Source organism: Hemiscyllium ocellatum, chromosome 8 (genome assembly GCF_020745735.1).
Source record: "Hemiscyllium ocellatum isolate sHemOce1 chromosome 8, sHemOce1.pat.X.cur, whole genome shotgun sequence".
Lineage (NCBI taxonomy): Eukaryota > Metazoa > Chordata > Chondrichthyes > Orectolobiformes > Hemiscylliidae > Hemiscyllium > Hemiscyllium ocellatum.
The window spans coordinates 80,716,270-80,737,846 of record NC_083408.1 but is presented as its reverse complement, the minus strand read 5'-3'; the positions used below and the strand labels follow the sequence as shown (position 1 = coordinate 80,737,846).

General features: G+C 41.2%; 1 protein-coding gene across 1 annotated transcript in view; it reads left to right on the top strand.

The window, feature by feature from the left end:
* The window catches only part of LOC132818347 (MAPK/MAK/MRK overlapping kinase-like), a 135,819-nt gene extending 118,236 nt beyond the window's left edge, over positions 1 to 17,583 (top strand). The window contains exons 11-12 of the mRNA XM_060829286.1: positions 6,239 to 6,424; positions 17,388 to 17,583. Coding sequence (XP_060685269.1) covers positions 6,239 to 6,424; positions 17,388 to 17,465 — 264 coding nt within the window. The 3' untranslated portion in view covers positions 17,466 to 17,583. The remainder of the gene's footprint in view (positions 1 to 6,238; positions 6,425 to 17,387) is intronic.
* The last annotated feature ends 3,994 nt before the right edge of the window (positions 17,584 to 21,577 follow it).

Below are 21,577 nucleotides of genomic sequence, written 5' to 3'. Positions count from 1 at the left end.
TATACTATACTTGCTTTTATTAGTCAAGACATTGAATACAAGAGCAGAGAGATTACGATGCCTTGGACCAATCATGGACAAATGAGCTGAATCTCAGATAAGGTGAATGTGAAATTAAGTGAGATGGAAAAATCATATGAAGGAAAAAAGTGAGGACTGCAGATGCTGGAGATCAGAGCTGAAAATGTGTTCCTGGAAAAGCGCAGCAGGTCAGGCAGCATCCAAATTCCTGAAGAAGGGCTCATGCCCGAAACGTCAATTCTCCTGCTCTTTGGATGCTGCCTGACCTGCTGCGCTTTTCCAGCAACACATTTTCAGCAAAAATCATATGAAGTCAGGTATGACCTAAATGATAAGAAAGGTCACTGGTTTGTATTTTGCTGAAAAATTGTGTTTGTTTACATCAAATAATGTAACTTGGTAATATGTAAATATCATACAGTCGATTGGATGACATCAAAATGGTGAAAAACAAGCTAAAGCTGAGGTCAGAGTTCATTAAAGTGGGAGATAAGCCTCTCTCTCCCAGGAGATATAAGCAAGTCCTAAGTTCATTAATCAAGCAACATGGAAAAAAATCCTCGCTATAAAAAACCCTTGCCTCAGAGCAAAATTAGCTAGCACAGAGAAAACATTGGTTAATCACTGACTAGAAGTTGAGATTGAACCAGCTAATTGTCTGTTCTACTCTAATACTTGGACAAGTCCATGTTCAAGGGTTCACTTGTGATTGTAAATATTAAGTGGGTAATATTTTTGCAGTATTTGTTTTTCTAGTTTATTTTAATAAAGAACATTGAATATATTCTATTGTTAGAAATGTCTTGGGTCATTTATATTCAGAGTAAACCTGGCTGATTTGGAAAAGTGGAAAGAAAAGGCCACATACGGTATTTGAGAGCCCTAGCAAAACTGCAGTCACTGGGAATCTGGGGAAAACTACTGTTGGTTGCGACAAACTTAGAATTAAGGAAGGTGGTATGATTATTGGACGTCAATTGTCTCAGTTCTGGGATGTCACTGCAGGAGTTCCCCGAGTAATGCTCTCAGCCCAGACATCACCTGGTGTTTCATCAATAAACATAAGGTCAGAAGTTGGGATTCCAATGCTTGTTTGGTATCGAGCCACCACTTTCAACATTCACTGCCTTGACCACTGACCCATCTACAAGTTTCACTACAGCAACCCACCAAGGCTTGTTTGACAATGTGTTCAAACCTTTGCCCTTGATTAACTAAATGGACAAAAGCATGGAAAAAGCACCAGCTTACCTCCAAGCCATCTAGTCTCCTTCCTCTGGAATATATTAACATTCAATAGAATAGAATAGCTTTTATTGTCACATATACTCAATGAGGCAAAAGTGAGGACTGCAGATGCTGGAAACCAGAGTTTAAACCAGAGTGGTGCTGGAAAAGCGCAGCATGTCAGGCAGCATTCGAGAAGCAGGAAAATCAACATTTCAGGCAAAACCCTTCATCAAGAGTAGAGGCAGGAAGCCTCCAGGGTGGAGAGATAAATGGGGGTCTGGGAAGAAAGTAGTGAAGAGTTCAATAGGTGAATAAGGGTGGGGATGGAGGTGATAGGTCAGGGAGGATGGTGGAGGAAGGTAGCAAAGAGTACAATAGGTGAATGAGGGTGATAGGTCAGAGGGAAGGGTGGAGCGGACAGGTGGGAAGGGAGATAGGCAGGTAGGACAGGTATGAGGATGGTGCTGAGCTGGAAGGTTGGAACTGAGGTGAGGTGGAGGGGGAGGGGAAATGAGGAAACTGGTGAAGTCCACATTGATGCCCTGGGTTTGAAGTGTTCTGAGGCAGAAGATGAGGCGTTCCAACAGGTGTTGGGTGGTGAGGGAGTAGTGGTGGAGGAGGCTCAGGACCTGCATGTCCTCAGCAGAGTGGGAGGGGGTGTTGAAATGTTGGGCCACAGAGCGGTGAGGTTGATTGGTGTGGGTGTCCCAGAGATGTTCTCTGAAGCGTTTTGTGAGGAGGCGTCCAGTCTCCCTAATGTAGAGGAGACTGCATCGGGAACAATGGATACAATAAATGACATTGGTGGATGTGCAGGTGAAACTTTGGATGTGGAAGGCTCCTTTGAGCATAATGAGCATACATATAATTTTGTAGAATATAATTAGTTTTTTTAAAACCACGGAGTATATGGCCATTCACAACAATATTTTGTTTTATGGTGGTTACTGTAAACTTTTATGATTCTTAAATTAAAATGATGTTCAATGACTATTACGATTCTTTTACTTCGGATGCCATCTTTCAAAATTTATGCCAAACTATATCAGATACAAATATTGACGCGATGAAAGTTAATTGGCTGATTGTTAAATTTGCAAAATTTATTTCAGCATTAAAATTATCCACAGGCAATTCCTTTATGACACCAGATTCCTCCATATCCTGTGGAACTGCCAAAGCTGAATGTTGCAGCTACAACAAAGATTGTTGCCTATCCAAATCAGCTCCTTTGGGGTCTTGGATGGTGGTGAGGGAGGAGGTGTGGGCGTGGTGAGGGAGGAGGTGTGGGTGCATGTTTTGCAATTCCTGCGGTGGCAGGGGAGGGTGCCAGGACGGGAGGGTGGTTTGTTGGGGGGTGTGGACCTGACCAGGTAGTCACTGAGGGAACGGTCTTTGCGGAAAGTGGAAAGGGGTGGGGAGGGAAATATATTCCTGGTAGTGGGGTCCGTTTGGAGGTGGCGGAAATGTCAGCAGATGATATGGTTAATGCGATGGTTGGTAGGGTGGAAAGTGAGGAATGGGGAGTTCTGTCCTTGTTATGGTTGGAGGGGTGGGGTTTGAGGGTGGAGGTGCGAGATGTGGATGAGATACGTTAGAGGGCATCTTCAACCATGTGAGAAGGGAAATTGCGATCTCTAAAGAAGGAGGCCATCTGATGTGTTCTGTGGTTGAACTGGTCCTCCTGGGAGCAGATACAGTGGAGGTGGAGGAATTGGAAATATATCATGGCATTTTTGCAGGAGGTGGGTTGGGAAGAGGTGTAATCCAGGTGGCTGTGGGAGTTGGTGGGTTTGTAAAAAATGTCAGTGTCAAGTCAGTCGTCATTAATGGAGATGGAGAGGTCCAGGAAGGGAGGGAGGTGTCAGAGATGGCCCAGGTGAATTTAAGGTCAGGGTGGAATATGTTGGTGAAGTTGATGAACTGCTCAGCCTCCTCGTGGGAGCATGAGGTGGCGCTGATGCAGTCATCAATATAGCAGAGGAAGAGGTGGGGAGTGTTGCTGGTGTAACTACGGAAGATGGACTGTTCTACGTAGTTGACAAAGAGATAGGCATACCTGGGGTCCATATGGGTGCCCATGGCTACTCCTTTGGCATGGAGGAAGTGGGAGGATTCGAAGGAGAAATTGTTGAGGGTGAGGACCAGTTCAGCCAAACAAGTGAGAGTGTCAGTGGAAGGCTACTGTTGGGGATGTCGGGAGAGGAGGAAACAGACAGCTTCGAGGCCCTGATCATGGTGGATGGAGGTGTAGAAGGACTGGATGTCCATGGTGAAGATGAGGTGTTGGGGGCCAGGGAAACTTAAGTCTTGGAGGAGGTGGAAGGCGTGGGTGGTGTCTCGAACATATGTGGGGAGTTCCTTGACTAGGGGGGAATAGGAAGGTATCAAGGTAGGTGGAGATGTGTTCAGTGGGGCAGGAGCAGGCTGAGACAAGGGGTCGGCCGGGGTGGTCAGGCTTGAGGATCTTGGGAAGGAGGTAGAATCAGGCGGTGCGGAGTTCCCAGACTACGGAGTTGGAAGCTGTGGGTGGGAGATCTCCTGAGGTGATGAGGTTGTGTATGGTCTGGGAGATGATGGTTTGGTGATGGGGGTGGGGTCATGGTCGAGGGGGCGGTAGGAGGAGGTGTCTTCGAGTTGGCGTCTGGCCTCAGCGATGTAGAGGTCAGTGCGCCAAACTACCACTGCACCTCCTTTATCTGCTGATTTGATGGTGAAGTTGGGATTGGAGCAGAGGGAGTGGAGAGCTGCGTGTTGTGAGGGTGAGAGGTTGGAGTGAGGGAGGAGGGGTAGACAGTTTGAGACGGTTAATGTCTCAACGGCAGTTGGAAATGAAGAGGTCGAGGGCAGCTAATAGGCCAGCATGGGGTGTCCAGGTGGATGGAGTGTGTTGGAAGCGAGTGAAGGGGTCCTCAGAAGGTGGGCGGGAGTCCTGATTGTAAAAGTAAACTCTGAGGTGGAGGCGGCAGAAGAAATGTTCGACGTCACTCAATGAGTTTAGTGAAAAGTTTATATGTCACCAATTACAGTGGCTACTTAGATACAAAAGTATCTAAGCACATCTTTTGTTACAAAATAAAATGTCCAGCATTACAGAGAAGAGTTGTTGGCACTTAGCTTCTAGTCCACACTGGGCTCTGGCTCCACATCACACTGGTGACACGCCATGCTGGGAGGCCATTGCAGGAAGTTGGACGGTCGCCATGCCAGCTGAAGGCCACTGCATGACAGCACTGCTGCAGGAAGCTAGAAGATTGCCTAGCTATGCCGAAAGGCCCCTACAGGAGGAGGCCACTGCACCCGATCTGGAGGTCGCCAATCCACGCTGGGAAGCCACTGCACCAGTTCAGGAGGTTGTCACCCCAGGCTGGGAGGTCACTCCACCTGGTAGCAAGTCATCATCGGCAGTTGAGGATCATTGCTCGCTGGAGGCGAGTGAACATTGTTCCGCTTTTGCTGGGTCAAAATCCTGAAATTAAGTTTTCAACAACAGTGTATATACCTATACCTCGAGACCTACAAGTGTTAAGTATGCAGTTTAGCACATCCTTCTCAAGGGCAATAAATGCTGGCCTAGAAAGCAACATCCATATCCCAGAAACAAATTTCTAAAAGGTTGCACCAGCAATGCAGTACACTTTTGCTGTTTTGTGGTAGAGAGAACATCTTTTGAATTGATGTTGACTTCCTGTTAGTGGAAAATACTACCCAAAGCCACTGGGTACCCGCTCTGTCTTTCCAAGGTAATTTGAGATAGACTGAATCCTTTTCAAGTCCAGAGGTGGTGGCCTTTGGTCCATTTGTGAGAAACTCTGGAAGCTCAGCATTTTACAGGATGAAGCAATCCACTTGAACAGCACTCCATGTTCAACTACAGGGGTTCTGTGGTTTCAGTGTGTACCATATACTGAATACACTGGCAGTTTCTCCCAAATCTGCAACTTCCAGTCCCTGGAAGGACAAGAGCAGCAGGAACATGAAAATGCAATCATCTCCCAAGTTCTCCTTCAAGTTACAAGGCACAGCAATTTGGACAAAAATCAGCATGTTCTCATTACCATTCTGTTAAAGTCCTGAAACTCCCTATCTAAATGTGCTTCAACTTATGGACTGCATTTGTTGAAAAAGAAGACCCACAACCACTTCTGAAAGTGCCACGAGGGATAGCCAGTAAATGTAAGTCTTGCAAGAGATACTCTAGCATGGTGGCTTAGTGGTTAGCACTGCTGCCTCAGAGCGCCAGGGACCCAGGTTTGATTCCAGTCTCAGGTAACTGTCAGTGTGAATGCTTGCACGTTCTCCCCATGTCTGCATGGGTTTCCTCCCAGTGTTCCAGTTTCCTCCCATGATCCAAAAGGTGTGCATGTTAGGCAATTTAGCATGGCCAATTCACCTTACATGTTCAGGGATGTGCAGGTTAGGTGCGTTAATCATGGAAAATGTACAGTAATAGGGTAGGGTATGGATTGGGTGTGTTACTGTTCAGAAGGTTAGTGTGGACTTGTCAGGCCAAATGGCCTGTTTCCACACTGTAGGGATTCTGTGATCCCAATGATTGATTTTTAAAAAGTCAAATTTGTAAGAAGCGGTTTTGGAAAACATTTTTTGCATTCAATAGGTGCATTAGCTGTTGGCAGTGAGAACAAAATTTACCATGTTGTTTCTCAACTACTTAATTTCCCATTTTAAACAAATCTTTTGCGTATTTATTGAGCATACATATAATTTTGTAGGATATAATTAGTTTTTTAAAAACCATGGCGTATATGGCCATTCACAATAATATTTTGTTTTATGGTGGTTACTGTAAACTTTTATGATTCTTAAATTAGAATGATGTTTAATGACCATTACGATTCTTTTACTTCGGATGCCATCTTTCAAAATTTATGCCAAACTATATCAGATACAAATATTGACACGATGAAAGTTAATTGGCTGATTTTTAAACAAGCAAAATTTATTTCAGCATTAAAATTATCCACAGGCAATTCCTATACGACGCCAGATTCCTCCATATCCTGTGGAACTGCCAAAGCTGAATGTTCCAGCCACAACAAAGATTGTTGCCTATCCAAATCAGACTTTAAAGTCTGTCTTTCCAACACCATCAAGGGCTGAAAATGGAACTCTACCCCAAGTGCCATCTGTACAATACATTGGAAAAAGCAAGGTATGAAATTTATCTTTCGTTCAGCTCTAGTAAAAGGCTACATTTATTTTATCAAAAAATCCTAACCATTTTGTACTTCATGCTCACTTTAAAGATTTGAAACAGACATTTCAGGTTAGAGATGATTTCACTGCCAGAATTCTAGTTTATTGATTCCAATCAACAGTGGTACACTGCTTCATTTATATTTAGCATATTTCAATTATTTGCATAAAAGTGTATGCATTGTGGGCAACCATCTTAGTTAATCTGGCAAATTACAGGGACACTAACACCTTCAAATTATTTCCATTCGAATCCATTGCCGTTCCTACCTCCGTTGCAGATTATAAGGCTATTTTCATTTTGTCTACATTCCTGAAACATGAATTAATGAAAAATTCACAAGATCTTAAGAACTATATGCAAATGAAGATAAATCATGTATGTATAAATTAATTTTTTTGGCACTGTTTGCTTTATCCTCTAACCTCTCCAAAAGATAAGGTAGTTATGCTAAACTATACTTCCGTCACAGTTTAAGAGTACAGAGTAGGCCATTTAGGACAGATGAGGAGAAAGCTCTTCACCATGAGAATAGTGAGCCTGTGGAATTCTCTGCCACAGAAGATGGTTCACGCCAAAACATTGAATGTTCTCAAGGAGTTAAATATAGTTCCAAGGACTAAAGGGATCAAGTCGTATGAGAAGAAAGTGGAAAAAGCGTTACTGAAATGGATCATCAGCAATAGTCATATTGAATAGCAGAGGAAACTAAAAGGGCTAAAGTTCTGCTCCTACTTTCTGTGTTTCTAAGGTATGGTACCAGATGTAATGGTCCAATTGATTTGTTTTCATCTGAAAGTATTTTGTAAGTGAATGTACTCTTACCCTTACCAAATATTTAAATGTGCATGTTTCCTGCAGCACATATGCATAGTTTTCAGAAGCAGAAAGATTATTATAACAATGTAAAAAAAAGCGTAGTCAACATGTTTTAAAACAAAATAAGGAAATGGTAGACTTATTTAATAATTTGTGGCAGTCTAATATGGCATTGGAGGGAAAGGATTACATTTGCTGATATCCCAGGAAAATTAATAATGATTCAAGGTCTGGAACTCATTTCAGTTAATACAGGCAGGCAAATAATATTAGAAAAAATCATGGCAGTGAGATAGCCAAAAGCCTCAGAATTTAACGGTTTCCACCTCAGTGTTTTAAAGAAAGTAGATAATAAAATTAAAGTAGCTTTAGCCATAATCTTCCAAAATTCAACTGATTTAGAAATTGTCCTTTTAGATCAAAAGTTACAAATCTTACTATGTATGAAAGGTGAGATAATAAAACTAGGAAATTATAGATCTGTTTGTCTAAAATTTCTTGAGGTAACTTATTGTAATAAGCAACAATTATCTATTGTAATAAAGGGAATGATGGAACACTAGAGAAATTGGAGGTGATTTCAGATGGCCTGCCTTTTAGAAACAGTGAAATGGCCATGTTTGGTGAAGATGCATTTTTGTTATGATTGTGTGGAAATAAGATCCACATTAGACGCAGTTAGCAAAAATCAAAGCTAATGGATATGAAGGCAAATTATCTATGGCTAGGAAATTGAATGTACAGTAGAAAACTGAATTGCATGGTGGTAAACAGAAAATACAGTTCAGAAAGAGCAAATTCAGATTATCGAGTGAATGCTGCAAGTAATGGTGACCGCCAGGATCGGTTCTGGATCTCTACTTTTTGTGATTTTTATGAATGACTTTGATGAGGGAGTGCAAGAGTGGGCTAGTAAATTTGTCAATGACATGGAGGTTGGTGGAGTTGTGGATAGTGCGAAGAGCTGTTGTAGGTTGCAATGGGACATTGACAGGGTGCAGAACTGGGAGACAGTGAGGACTGCAGATTCTGGAGATCAGAGTTGAAAAATGTGGTACTGAAAAAGCACAGCCAGTCAGGAAGCATCTGAGGAGCAGGAGAGTTGACATATCTAGCATAAGCTCTTCATTGCGCGGGGGTGGGTGTTGGGCAAGGGGGCTGAGAGATAAATGGGAAGGGTGTGGGGCCAAGGGGTAGGTATCTGGGAATGTGATATGTAGATGAAGGTGGGGGGTGATAGTAATAGGTCGGAGAGGAGGGGGGAGCGGATAGGTGGGAAGGGAGGTGGACAGATAGGACAGATCAAGAGGGCAGTGCCGTGTTAGAGGGTTGAATCTGGGATAAGGTGGGAGACATGGGAAATGAGGAAACTGGTGAGATCAACATGGATCCCATGTGATTGACGGGTCCCAAGGTGGAAGATAAGGCATTCTTCCTGCAGGCATCTGGTGGCTAGTGTTTGACCAAGTAGGAGGCCAAGTACTTGCATGACCTTGGCAGAGTGGGAGGGGGAGTTGAAGTATTCAGCCACAGGGCGGTGGGATTGATTGGTGTGTGTGTCCCTGAGATGTTTTCTGAAACGTTCTGAAAGTTGGCGTCCTGTCTCCCCAATGTAGAGGAGACCACATGAAGAGTAACATAAATACGTGTGTAGAAGTACAGGTAAATCACTGTCGGATGGAAAGGATCCACTGGGGCCTTGGGCAGAGGTGAGGGTGGAGGTGTGGGCGCAGGTTTTGCCCTTCTTGCAGTGGCAAGGGAAGGTGCCAGGAATGGAGGGTGTGTTGGTGGGTGGTGTGGACCTAACAAGGGAGTCGTGGAGAGAATGGTCTCTGCGGAAAGAGATAGGGGTGGGGAGGGAATTATATCCCTAGTGATGGGGTCTATTTGTAGGCCGGCATGGTGGCTCAGTGGTTAGCACAGCTGTCTCACAGTGCCAGGCACCCGGGTTCAATTCCAGTCTCGGGCAATTGTCTATATAGAGTTTGCACATTTTCCCCAAGTTTCCTTCGGGTGCTCCGGTTTCCTCCCATGGTCCAAAGATGTGCAGGGTAGGTGAATTAGCTATGCTAAATTGCCCATGGTGTCCAAGGATATGTATATTTTCTGCATTAGTTATGGGAAATGTAATCAAATAGGGGAAAGGGTCTGGGTGGGATAGTCTTCAGAGGGTCAGTGTGGACTTGTTGGGCCAAATGGCCTGATTCCACACTGTAGGGATTCTCTGATAATCTTCTATGATTAGAAATGGCAGAGGGTTGTATCCAGAGGTTGGCCAGGTAAAAGGTGAGGACCGGGGAGTGTTCTGTGTTTGTTGTGATTGGAGGGGTGGGGTTCAGGGTGGAGGTTCGCTAAGTGGAGGAAATGTTTAGAGGACATCATTGACCACATGGGAGGGAAAATTGTGGTCCCTGATGAAGGAGGTTATCTGGGATGTTCTATGGTGGAATTGGTCCTCCTGGGAGTAGATGCGGCAGAGGCAGAGGAATTGGGAGTAAGCAATAGCATTTTTGCAGGAGGCAGGATGGGAGGAGGTGTAGTCTATGCAGCTGTGGGAGTCGGTGGGTTTGAAGTATATGTCCATGTTGAGCCGGGAATAGAGATGGAGAGGTCCAGCAAGGGGAGGGAGGTGTCCGAGATCATCTAGGTGAACTTGAGGTCAGGGTGGAAGGTGTTCGTGAAGTTGATGAACTGTTTAACCTCCTCATGGGAGCATGAGGTGGCGCCAATACAGTGATCAATGTAGCGGAGGAAAAGGTGGGGAGTGGTGCCAATGTAGCTGCGGAAGATGGACTGTTCCATGTATCGAATGAAGAGACTGGCATAGCTGGGTCCATGCGGATGTCCATGGCTAATCCTTTGGTCTGGAGAACGTGGGAGAATGCAGAACTGTGCTGAGAAGTGGCAGATGGAGTTCAACCTAGAAAAGTGTGAAGTCATTCACTTTGAAAGTCGAATTTGAATGCAGAATACAGGGTTAAGGGCATGATTCTTGGCTGTGTGGAGGGACAGAGGGATCTTAGGGTCCATGTCCATAGATTCCTCAATGTTCCACCCAAGTTGATAGGGCTTTTATGCAGGCATGTGGTGTATTGCCTTTCATTAGCAGGGCAATTGAGTTTAAGAGCCGTGAGGTTATGCTGCAGCTCTTTAGAACCCTGATTAGACCACACTTGGAATATTGTGTTCAGTTCTGGACACCTCATGATAGGAAAGATGTGGAGGAAACTTACCAGGATGTTGTCTTGACTGGATGAAGAAAGGTTGAGAGCGCTAGGGCTTTTCTCATTGGAGCGAAGAAGGATGAGAGGTGACTTGATAGAGATGTACAAGATAATGAGAGGCATTGATAGAGTGGATAGCCAGACACTTTTTCCCATGGCAGAAATGTCAATCACGAAGGGGCATAATTTTAAGGTAATTGGAGGAAGGTTTGGGGGAGAGGTCAGAGGTTGATTCTTTACACAGACAGTGGTGGGTGCATGGAATGCACTGCCGGCAGTGGTAGTAGCGTCAGATACATTAGGGACATTTAAGTGACTCTTGGACAGGAACGTTGAAGATAGTGCAATGAAGGGTATGTAGGTTAGTCTGATTTTAGAGTAGGAAAGAAGGCCAGCACAACATTGAGGGCTGATGGGCCTGTACTGTGTTGTTCTGTTCTATGTTCTGATGCTCCACTTGAGTCTTCTCATCCTCCTTCAACTAATTCTATCAGCATAACCCTTTCTGTTTTCCCTACTTCTTCTTAGACAGTCCTTCAGAATTGAGGATGACTTGCTTTCACTATGGTTTTATGGGATTTGAATTGCTGTCATGCCTAGACTCTTTAGGGCAGGTCATAAAGGATTGTCACTAACTTCTGAACCTTGTGATTCCTGACGAAGTCTCGATGTGGTCGGTACCTTTCCTAATGAATGTTTTGCAACTTATCCAGTCATGGTGCAGGTCCTCCCTAGAGTTGACTTCCCATTTTCCAGCCGTCTCTTTACCTATGAACATTTGCCCCCAGTCAACTTTTAAAAGTTCTCGCTTAATACCATCAAAATTAGCCTTTCTCCAATTTAAAACTTCAACTGTTAGATCTAGTCTGTTACAGGTGCTAATTTCTTTTTTTAAAAAATGGCCCACATCAATTAGTTGAGGAGAAATGGTTTATTTTAATTTTGTTCAAATGGTGCCTTCTGGGGAATGTTTTCATCATTTCTGTAAAAACAGCTAACATACATGTCAACCACACAGGTCTGTGTAAAATTGATTTCTACCAAATTTATTATCTCGGATATTTACGAAGTAAAAGTTGGAAAAAAGGTTCAATTAGCAATATATCCTGAACATAAGGCCTCAAAACTTTAATTAATTATATGTTTGTGCAAATTTCAGTAATTCAGATATATACAAAAAGAAAATTCCACACAACTATCATGTTCCTGAACACTGCTGATGACCAGTGTCTTGCTAATGGTGGATGCACTGCTGAGCAGGCTCTGCTGTTGCTAATAGTAGATAAAACAAAAATGCCCGAAAACAAATGCCTCATCTGGACAGTCAGCTCAAATTGTCAAATTACAGTATTCCATAACAGCAACCATTGCCAAGTTCATTGTTGAATTTAGGCCATAGCTTAAAATGGTCATAAAATAAGAATTTTGCCTATAATAACTTTATAATATTCTTTCTTGTATGTAGTGAATTTTTTAGAAAAAATTTTTGGATTAAATTTTGGAGTTGTCTTTTAAATGGATCATTTGAGAACATAAATATTGTGATCCAAACAATTGAATACATCACTTAGTACTTAGTATGACTTGCATTCAAACTAATTTGTTTTAGTTTGTGATAATCAATCTTAACATCACAAATCATTTTATGCTGTGTAAAAATAGGATAATGTGGAAGCTTACAGTTGTGTTATATATTAGTGCTAGGGATCATAATTGAATTAATAGTTATGATAGACCTATAGACTTTAATTGGTTGGTTGAGGGCTCTTGAGGTGCAATGATAGTGTTCCTCCCTTTGAGGCAGGAGACCAAGGATCAAGTCTGACCTATTCCAGAGGTGTGTAATAATATTGTTGAACAGTTGATTAGAAAACATCTACAGTTGCTGACTATGTGAGAGGAAGGGAGTTATAATTCATACAACACAAAAGGCCCTTCATCCATCAAGTTTGTGTCAATCTATCTACACTAATTCCACTTTACAGCATTTGTCCTATATGCCACAACATTTTTTAAGTGCTCATCCACATTTTTAAAAACATTGTGAAGCTTCCTGCTTCTACGCCATACCAACCCCCACCCCCCGCCCTAGGCAGTACATTCCAGATTTCCACTGCCCTCTGGGTGAAAAAGCTTTTCCTCACATCCCCTCCAAATCTCCTGCCTTTTGCCCTAAATCCCTCGTTATTGACCCTTCAGCAAAGAGGTAAAAACAATGACTGCAGATGCTGGAAACCAGATTCTAGATTAGAGGTGCTGGAAAAGCACAGCAGTTCAGGCAGCATAGGAACAGCTGCTTTAGTGCACATTGAAGGCTGTAGGCCAAGTGCTGGAAGGAGCCCTCTTGTGGTGCAGTGATAGTATCCCTACCTCTGGACCAAGATACTCTGGTTCAGGTCTATCTGTCCTAGAGGTACATAATAACATCTCTGAACAGGTTGATTAGGAAAATAGGCCAAGTGCTGGAACTCAGTTGCAGTGTCCTGAAATGACCTTGACAAGTATGGTTGAAGAGAATCCCAAGGCATTCTATACACAAAAAAAAAGGATAACTAGTGAGAAGGTAGGACCACTCAAAGAAAAAGGAGGAAACTTGTGTTTGGAGGCAGAGGATTTGGGCGAGATCCTAAATGAGTACCTTGTGTCGGTATTAACCCAGGAGAAGGACATGAAGGATAGTGAGATTAGTGTGGAGTATGCTAATATACTGGGGTATTTTGAAATCAGCAAATTGAGAGCTGATATTTCAGCTTATTGAGAGAGGAAAGAGAGGAGATTGCTGAGGCTTTGATCAAGATCTTCGTATCCTTGCCAGCCACTGCAGAGGTCCCAGAGGATTGGCGAGTAGCTAATGTTGTTCCTCTGTTCAAGAAGGAAAATAGGGATAATTCAAAAAACTGTGGACCAGTGAGTCATGGTGGTTGGGAAGTCATTGGAGAGAATTCTTTGGGATGAGATTTACATGCATTTGGAAAAGCATGGCCTAATTAGGGACATTCAGCATGGCTTTCTGCGGAGCAGGTCACATCTTACTAACTTGATTGAATTTTTCAAGGCGGTGACAAAGGTGATCGATGAGGATAGAGTGTGGATGTTGTCTATGTGGATTTTAGTAAGGCTTTCAACAAGGTTCCTGATAGTAGACTCATCCAAAAGATTGAGATGCATGGGATCCATGGTGAGAAACCTCCTTGGTGGTGTGAGGGGCAGGTATTTTATGCAGAGAGTTCTAGGTGTCTGCAGTGCTCTTCTAGGGATGGTGGTGGAGCCATATATGATAAGGGCATTTAAAGGACTTTTACATAAACACATGAATATGCAAGAAATGGAGTGTTATGGACCAAGGGCAGGCGCAAAGGTTGAGTTTAATTTAGCATTATGTGTGGCACAACATCATGGGGCAAAGGGCTAGTTCCTGTGCTGTACTGTTCTATATTCTCTGTCCCTACCTCCAAGTCAGGAGGCCCGGGTTAACTCTTATCTGCTTCAGAGGTGTGTAATAACACGTATGAACAGTTTGTTTAGGAAAATAGGCTTCATATTGAGACTTATGTAGACAGTGGCAGTGCCCCTACCTTCATATCAGGAGGCCCAGATTCAAGTCCGACCTATTCCAGAAGTGTGTAATGACATCTCTGAACAGTTTTTTTTAAGAAAAATAGATTAAAGTTTGGCGACAGAAAAAAAACAGTTCAGTCGAAAAGGCCATTCAGTTGTGTGTAAGAGCACTTCTGGATACAAAGAAAAATAGGCTAAGTGTCCCTTCCTCTGAGCCAGAAGGCCTGGGTTCAAGTCCCGCCTGTTAACATCTCTGAACAGAAACTGATGTAAGAAATTATCTACAATTGCATTTCTCGAAACAACCATCCTCAGCTCGAGACAAGCTAATTCTACCAAAGTTGCAATAAGTCAACTTAGGTAAGCAGACATAACTTGACTAGTTCTGATTATATAGAGTACCGTTCAAGAGGCTAAGCACTAGGGCACTTATGGTGCAGTGGTAGCATCCCTGCCTCTGAGCCAGAAGGCCCGAGTTCAAGTCCCACATGCTCCAGAGGCCTATCATAACATCTTTGAACAGGTTGATTAGAAAATGTCTCAGCCAAGTGTTGAAGGACCCTTTTGGTGAGGTAGTTGTGTCTCCACTCCTAAACCAGGAGACCTGGATTCACATCCCACCTGGTCTAGAAGAGTGTAATGACATCTTAATAGTCAATTATAAAATGACTAGGCCAAGAGCTGGAAAGTAGTTTTTGTCAATACAGACTTAACAGTCTTAAGGGCCTCTTCTGTACTGTATGATTCTATGGTTTATGATTCACATGTACCACATGACACCTCCCTTGACCTCTTTGCTATCTCCAATCCATTATTTGGTTTGGTTGACTTGCAGTTTTTTTTTAAATGAATTTGTTATATCACATTGTAACACACCTCTTTGTTTCCCTCCCTTCTCAAACAGAGATGTCACATATTAGTAGTTCTCCAATCCATTGGAACCCTCCCAGATTCCAGTGAGTTTTAGAATATTTAGACCAATGCCTCCAATCTTTCTGCAGTCACTCCCTTTAAAACCCCTAAATGCAAACCATGAGGTCCTGGTGACGAGTCTGTCTACAATCTCATTATTTTATCAACTACTTTGTTCCTTATGAAAGACACTGTTAAGAGACCTTTACTTCCACTAGTGCTTTGCTTATGTAATTTTTTTTGGGATGTTTACACCAATGCAGAATATTGGTATCAATTATCTGCCATTGCCCTGTCCCCCATTATCAATTCTCCAGTCACAATATTTAAATCCAAATATCTGCCATTACTCATCCAATGACTTTCCCATTCACCTGTTGTCCCCAACCCACTTCAGAATACTCCTCCTTAACACCTTTGTAGCTGTACTTATTTAGGTTGAGAACACTAATTTGAGACCAGATGTTCGCCCCGTGGGACTGAATTTAAAATTCTGCATTGTGATCACTAGCCACTAGAGATTCTTAACTAAGAGTTCTCTTATTAATCCTGCTTAATTATAGATTACTAGATCTAAATAACCTGTTCTTGCTTAAGTTGTGCAATGTACTGCTCTGAGAAACAATCTCTGCATTTCACAAATTTGTCTTCCATGTTACCCTTGCACATTTCTCTCGTCAATGAGCAGATCAATATCACTATAACACTCGAGAGTCACCATCTTATATGCTTTGAATTATTTCCGGATTTATACTTTGTCCTAGAGTGAGGCAACCTAGGAACTGATAACTAACTACCACTAAATACTTCTTTCCCTTGATATTTCTTGTTTTCACCCAGGATTCCACTTAAGTATCCATTGCATCTGTATCACTGCTCACCACAACACTGATATCATCCTTTATTAACAATGCTACCCCACCAGCTTTTCCTTTCACAAAACATCAAGTTCTTCATCCTGGTCACTCTGGAATCTTAACTCTGTTACAGCAATCAAGTCTTATGCATTTCTTTTTCTTTGTACCATCAACTCATCTGTCTTGTTACAGATGTTGCATGCATTCAGATGAAAGAACCTTAAACTTTGACTTTTTACCACTCATGTATTCTGGTTCTAATTTCAACTCTACCCTGTATGATCATCTAGCCCTTCCAGTCAGTCTGATTATCATTCACCTCTACACTACCGCGCACCACTGCTCATTTCATTTTGATGGTTTGAAAAATCAAAATGAAACATTCTCTTCAATTGAATCTACTCCTCTCTCTAATTAGCTCTGATGTACTGATTATAATCAGAGTTATGCAATTCACCAGTACATTGGTCCCAAAATAGTTCAAATAAGCCTGTCCCAACAGTACAGCTCTTTCCCCAGTACTGGTGCCAGTGTCCTATGAGTCAGAAGCAATTTCTCCCATTCAAATCTCTGAGGAATGCTTTTAACCTCTCTAATCCTATACGCCTGATGCCGTTTTGCACATGGCTCAGATAGTAATTCTTTCGATTTTCTGAATATTTCAATTTCTAAAGTTGTAGAGTTTCTTACCCATAGTATTTCTATTCAACTAAATTAATTAACTTGATCGCTAAATATTTTAAAAGCGAATTTCCTAACTTTGCCCTTCACCTGTAACATCTGATTTAAACCACTTGGCTAATCAAGAGACACATGGTATGTGTTGATAAGAGCATGAGTGCTACTAGTGATAGTTTCAAAATAAAAAATATGTTGTCTTTTGGTTTGTGACATTAAGCATGATATGGGGAAATGGTTTGATCATAAGTTCCATTTAAACTATGTACGTGTATATTTCACTATTTTCAAATTAATATTCAAATCAAGAAGAGTTTTCACACCACAGAATGGCAGTTTCTTCAAGAGGAGTTGTGCATTCTTAAAATGCATAATATCTGCAATTGGGGTGAGTTAGTTCAGTAAAAAGTGAGGTCTGCAGATGCTGGAGATCAGAGCTGAAAATGTGTTGCTGGTTAAAGCGCAGCAGGTCAGGATTCCTGATGAAGGGCTTATGCCCGAAACATCGAATTTCCTGTTCCTTGGATGCTGCCTGACCTGCTGTGCTTTAACCAGCAACACATTTTCAGCTCTGAGTTAGTTCAGTGGTTAGATGGCTGGTTTGAGATGCAGAGTAACTCCAACAGCGTGTATTCAATGCCAGCTCCAGTTGAAGTTACAAAGAAGTCATCTCTGCCTCAACCTCACTCCTTGCTTGAGGCATTGTGACCCTCAGGTTAAACCATCACCAGTTGTCTGTAATGAGCAAACAGCTATGGTCACTTTCATATCAGCATTACAATTTTCATATTCTGCATTAGATGACAGAGAAATACTTTCAGGGGTTGATATTGTTACTCTTATATTCATTAAGTTTTTATTTATTTATAGTGTCCAGGAAAACGGAAACCTACTACAAAATGTTACAATTTACCCTCTTCTACAGAAAGAAAAAGTGAAGGCTACTGAGAACAAATACAATTCAAGAATATTCAATAACCATTCTCCTTTTATACATCAAAGCTTTTGTAATTTTTAAAAAAATTGTAAAAGATCATATTTTAAACTGTCTTCCACTGGGCTACAAGCCAATCATTAGGTTTGTGCCTTATTCCTAACTTCAGTTTTTAATCAGGGCTACAATCAAATGTTCACTTATTTCATATTATAGAAGGCCTTATGTTTAAAAACTCACATTGAAAAAAAATTGAATAAGCCAAAATTGATATCTGATATATTAACCTGAAACAAGTTGGATAAAATTACTTTACTTGTTGATCAAAAGCTGAGGACATTGGTTAATATGCTTCACTCCTCCAATCTTCACAAATCGTCCTTAAGAGACAACACCAGCATTTGTGTCTCTGTCCTAAAACATTGATCTGCACGAGTGAAATTTAATTCACTTTTAATTTCATCAAATAGCTTTAAACTGTTTATGTATTTTCACAGAAATATTACAATATTTATGATCTTTGTACATAGATTTTTGATTTTCTTTAGGCTAAAGTAACTGGGTTGAGCATTTTAATGGATTGAACACAATATTTTTCTAGCCTGTTCAAGTGCATTTTTATTAAAAAGTTGCAATCATTAAATAAAATGGAATACCAAAATGCCTTACTTTAGTACATTGCAACCATTTAACTTGTTTTCTAGAACCACGATGATGTCACAGTCTTAATAAAATGGTTTACATATTTGACATTTGCTGTTTGGTGAATGAATATTTCTTTCAGTCTTTTTTCATCTTTGCCTTTTTTTTTATTAGAAGAACAAAATACTAGTTTGCTCCATTTATCATTTATCTGTGCTTCATCCCATTTTGCTTGTCGTCAAAGAACCAAACCATTTCAGTCAGGTTCTAAATCATATGGAAACATAATTCCTGTGGAAGGTTCATTTTTCAACCATATACATGATTCCAAATTTATTGGCAAGTTAACATTGACATTTCTACATTTTAGTCACATTTTACAGAATTATAAATAGAAAATAATAGTAAAGTAATCATTACATTGTCTTAATAACACTTTAGTATTTAATCCATTTGAAAAAGAACTCAATAAACAATGCAACATCTAACATTGTTTCTTACATTATTAATGTAGTTTGTATATTATTTTATAATACTTTTGAACTACACAAACACCTTGCATTTGCATAATGTCCTTTGTGTATTAAATTCCCAAAGGCACTTCACAAAGTATTGGATCAAACAAAATGTTACACCAAGTCACACAGGAAATAACGGCAGATAACCAAAACCTTTCTCAAAACATGGGTTTTAAAGGAATAACAGATAGGAGAATTAGTGAGTTTTAGGGAGAGTAGCCCAGAGCTTAAGGCATATCTGCCAACAGTGCAGCAATTTAAAATCCAGAATCCTGAAGAGTCCAGAATTGGAGGAGCAGAGGTATCTTGATGGACTGGAGGAGATTATAGACATTAGTCATGGGTAGATTTAAAAATAAGGATGCAACTTTTAAAAGTAAGGTTTTCCTTAATCTTGGAATTGGTATTAATTAGTAAGAACTTAAAATGATAGGTGACCTTGATTTTGTTCATAGGACACTAAATTCTGGATAACGACGGTTCCGAAGTTGCAAACAGGTTCCATCTTTGAGTCTGTTCACAAGTTGGAACACAATGCAGAACAATAGAAGGTAGCCATTCAAAAGTAAAGGAAATTTTTGTATGTCAAGATCTTTAAAATTACACCCCTGTATAGGATGACATTCGTAAATCAAACTGTTGTAAATCAGAGAACCCCTGTAACGGGTTTATGGAGGGGGGGGGGACGTTGGGATATAGAAGATAGTCAGGAATGCTTTGGATTAGTCAAGCATTCTAGCTTATTAGTTCAGCCTCTAGTCTAGTACCTGGAGTGTCTGTTGCAACAAAAAGCAATATCAGAAGAGTTGTTGGGAGATATAATGAAAGTGAAAATTGGGGAATATGTAGCCAGAAGGTCGTTGAAATCAGATGATACCAAGGATGTGAACAGTCTGGGTCAGTCTCAGATAATTACTGGGGAGAGATGGAGTCAAAGGCAAGGGTACAGAAAACTGAAGACAACAGCTTCAACCTTCCCAATATAAAGCAGAGAAAGCCACTACTCATCTAGTATTACATGTTAGAGAAGCAATCTAACAATTTAAATACACTGGACAAATTGGAAGGTGGTGGTAGTAAGGGAGAGCTGGGTGTCACTGTAGTACATGTGGAAACTGATGGTAACACAGAGGATAGTGAGCAGATTAGAAATAGAAAAGGCCAAGTATAAAAATCTTCAAACACCAGAGGTAATAGATGGTACTTTAATTTATCATTTATCCACTGAAAGTCACAGCTGCACAATTGGAAAAGACACTGTAGCAGGATGGTGTGCTGAACCAGATCAAAAGCTGCAGGCCACCACAATATGTTTCAAATGGGAATGCATATATTTGATGATATTTCATACCAGCTGTGAGTTGGAAACATTGAAACTAGAAGAAGGAGTAGGCCATTTGGTCTTTAAGCCTGTTCTGTCATTCAATATGTTCACAGCAATTTTTTCATACTCCTACTTGCTGTCCATACCCTTTGATGCCTTTAACATCCAAACATTTATCCATTGCAAATATACTCAGTGACTCAGCCTCCACAGCCTTCAAAAGTAGCAACTTCCACAGGTTGACCACCCTCTAAGTGGAAGAAAAGTTTCTTCATTTCAGTGCTAAACAACCTGCTCCATATCCTGAGACTGCACCATTTGGTTTAAGAACTCTCCAACCAGGGAAAACATCATAAATGAAAATTGTGCCTGTAATTACTGTGGAGAAGGATACGGAAGCTAGGAAACTTGGCAAAATAAATAATGATGTTTCAAAAAGAGTTCTATAACAGAACAGGTGGTACTAGAGGTCTTAAAACACAAAGTTAGATAAATCCCAGGGGCTTGATCAGGTATTTCCCAGAACTTTGTGGGAAACTAGAGAAAAGATTGCTGGGCCTCTTTGAGATATTTGTATTACCAACAGCCACAGTTGAGGTGCCGGAAGACTGGAGGTTGGTACCATCATTTAAGAAAGGGTGTAAAGAAAAGCCAGGGAACTATACAGCAGTGCACCTTATGGCAATGGTGAGTAAGTAGTTGGAGGGGACTCCGAGGGTTAGGAATTACATGCATTTGGAAATGCAAGGTCTGATTAGGAATATTCACATAGCTTTGTGCGTGGGAAATCATGTCTCATTAATTTGGTTGTCAAGTATCAGTCCACTACTTTTCATCTTTTCTGTAAATAATTTAAATGAGAATATACGAGGTATGATCATTAAGTTTGTAGATGCAACAAAATAGGTGTTGCAGTGGACTGTAAGGGAGGCTATCTCAAGAGTACAACGGGGCCTTGATAAGATGGGCCAATGGACTGAGAAGTGGCAGATGGAGTTGAATATAGGTAAATGTGAGGTGTTCTATTTAGGCAAGGCAAACCAAGGCAGAACTTATACAGAAAATGGTAAGGCCCTGGAGAGTGTTGCCAAGCAAAGTAACCCAGGGATGCATGTGCATAGTTCCTTGAAAGTGAAGTTGCAGGTAAACAGGTTAGTGAAGGCAGTGTTTGGCATGCTTGCCTTCATTGGAAAGAAGAGTATAGGAGTTGGGATGTTATGTTGCAACTGTACAGTACATGGTCAGTCCACTTTTAGAATGCTGCATACAATTCAGGTTGACCTTCTATATGAAAGATATTGTTAAACTTCTGAATACAGGCCCATTTAAACAAATCTCTCCTTATATGACTATTCTGCCAGCCCCAGTATCAGCCCAGTAATTCACTGGGTTCCCTCTGTAGCAAATATATTCTGTTAGGCAGAGAGTCCACAACTACACACAATACTCAGGCCGTGGTTTTACCAAGGTCCTGCATAACTGCAGTAAGAAATTCCTACTTCTGAACTCAAATCCTCGAGCAGTAAAAGCTGACAAATCATTTGCCTGCCTAATTACTTGCTGCACTTGTCTGTTTACTCTTGTCGAACAGTGTACAAGGTTCTTACTCACAACTCTCAATGCTGTAGTTTTGTATTGTCAG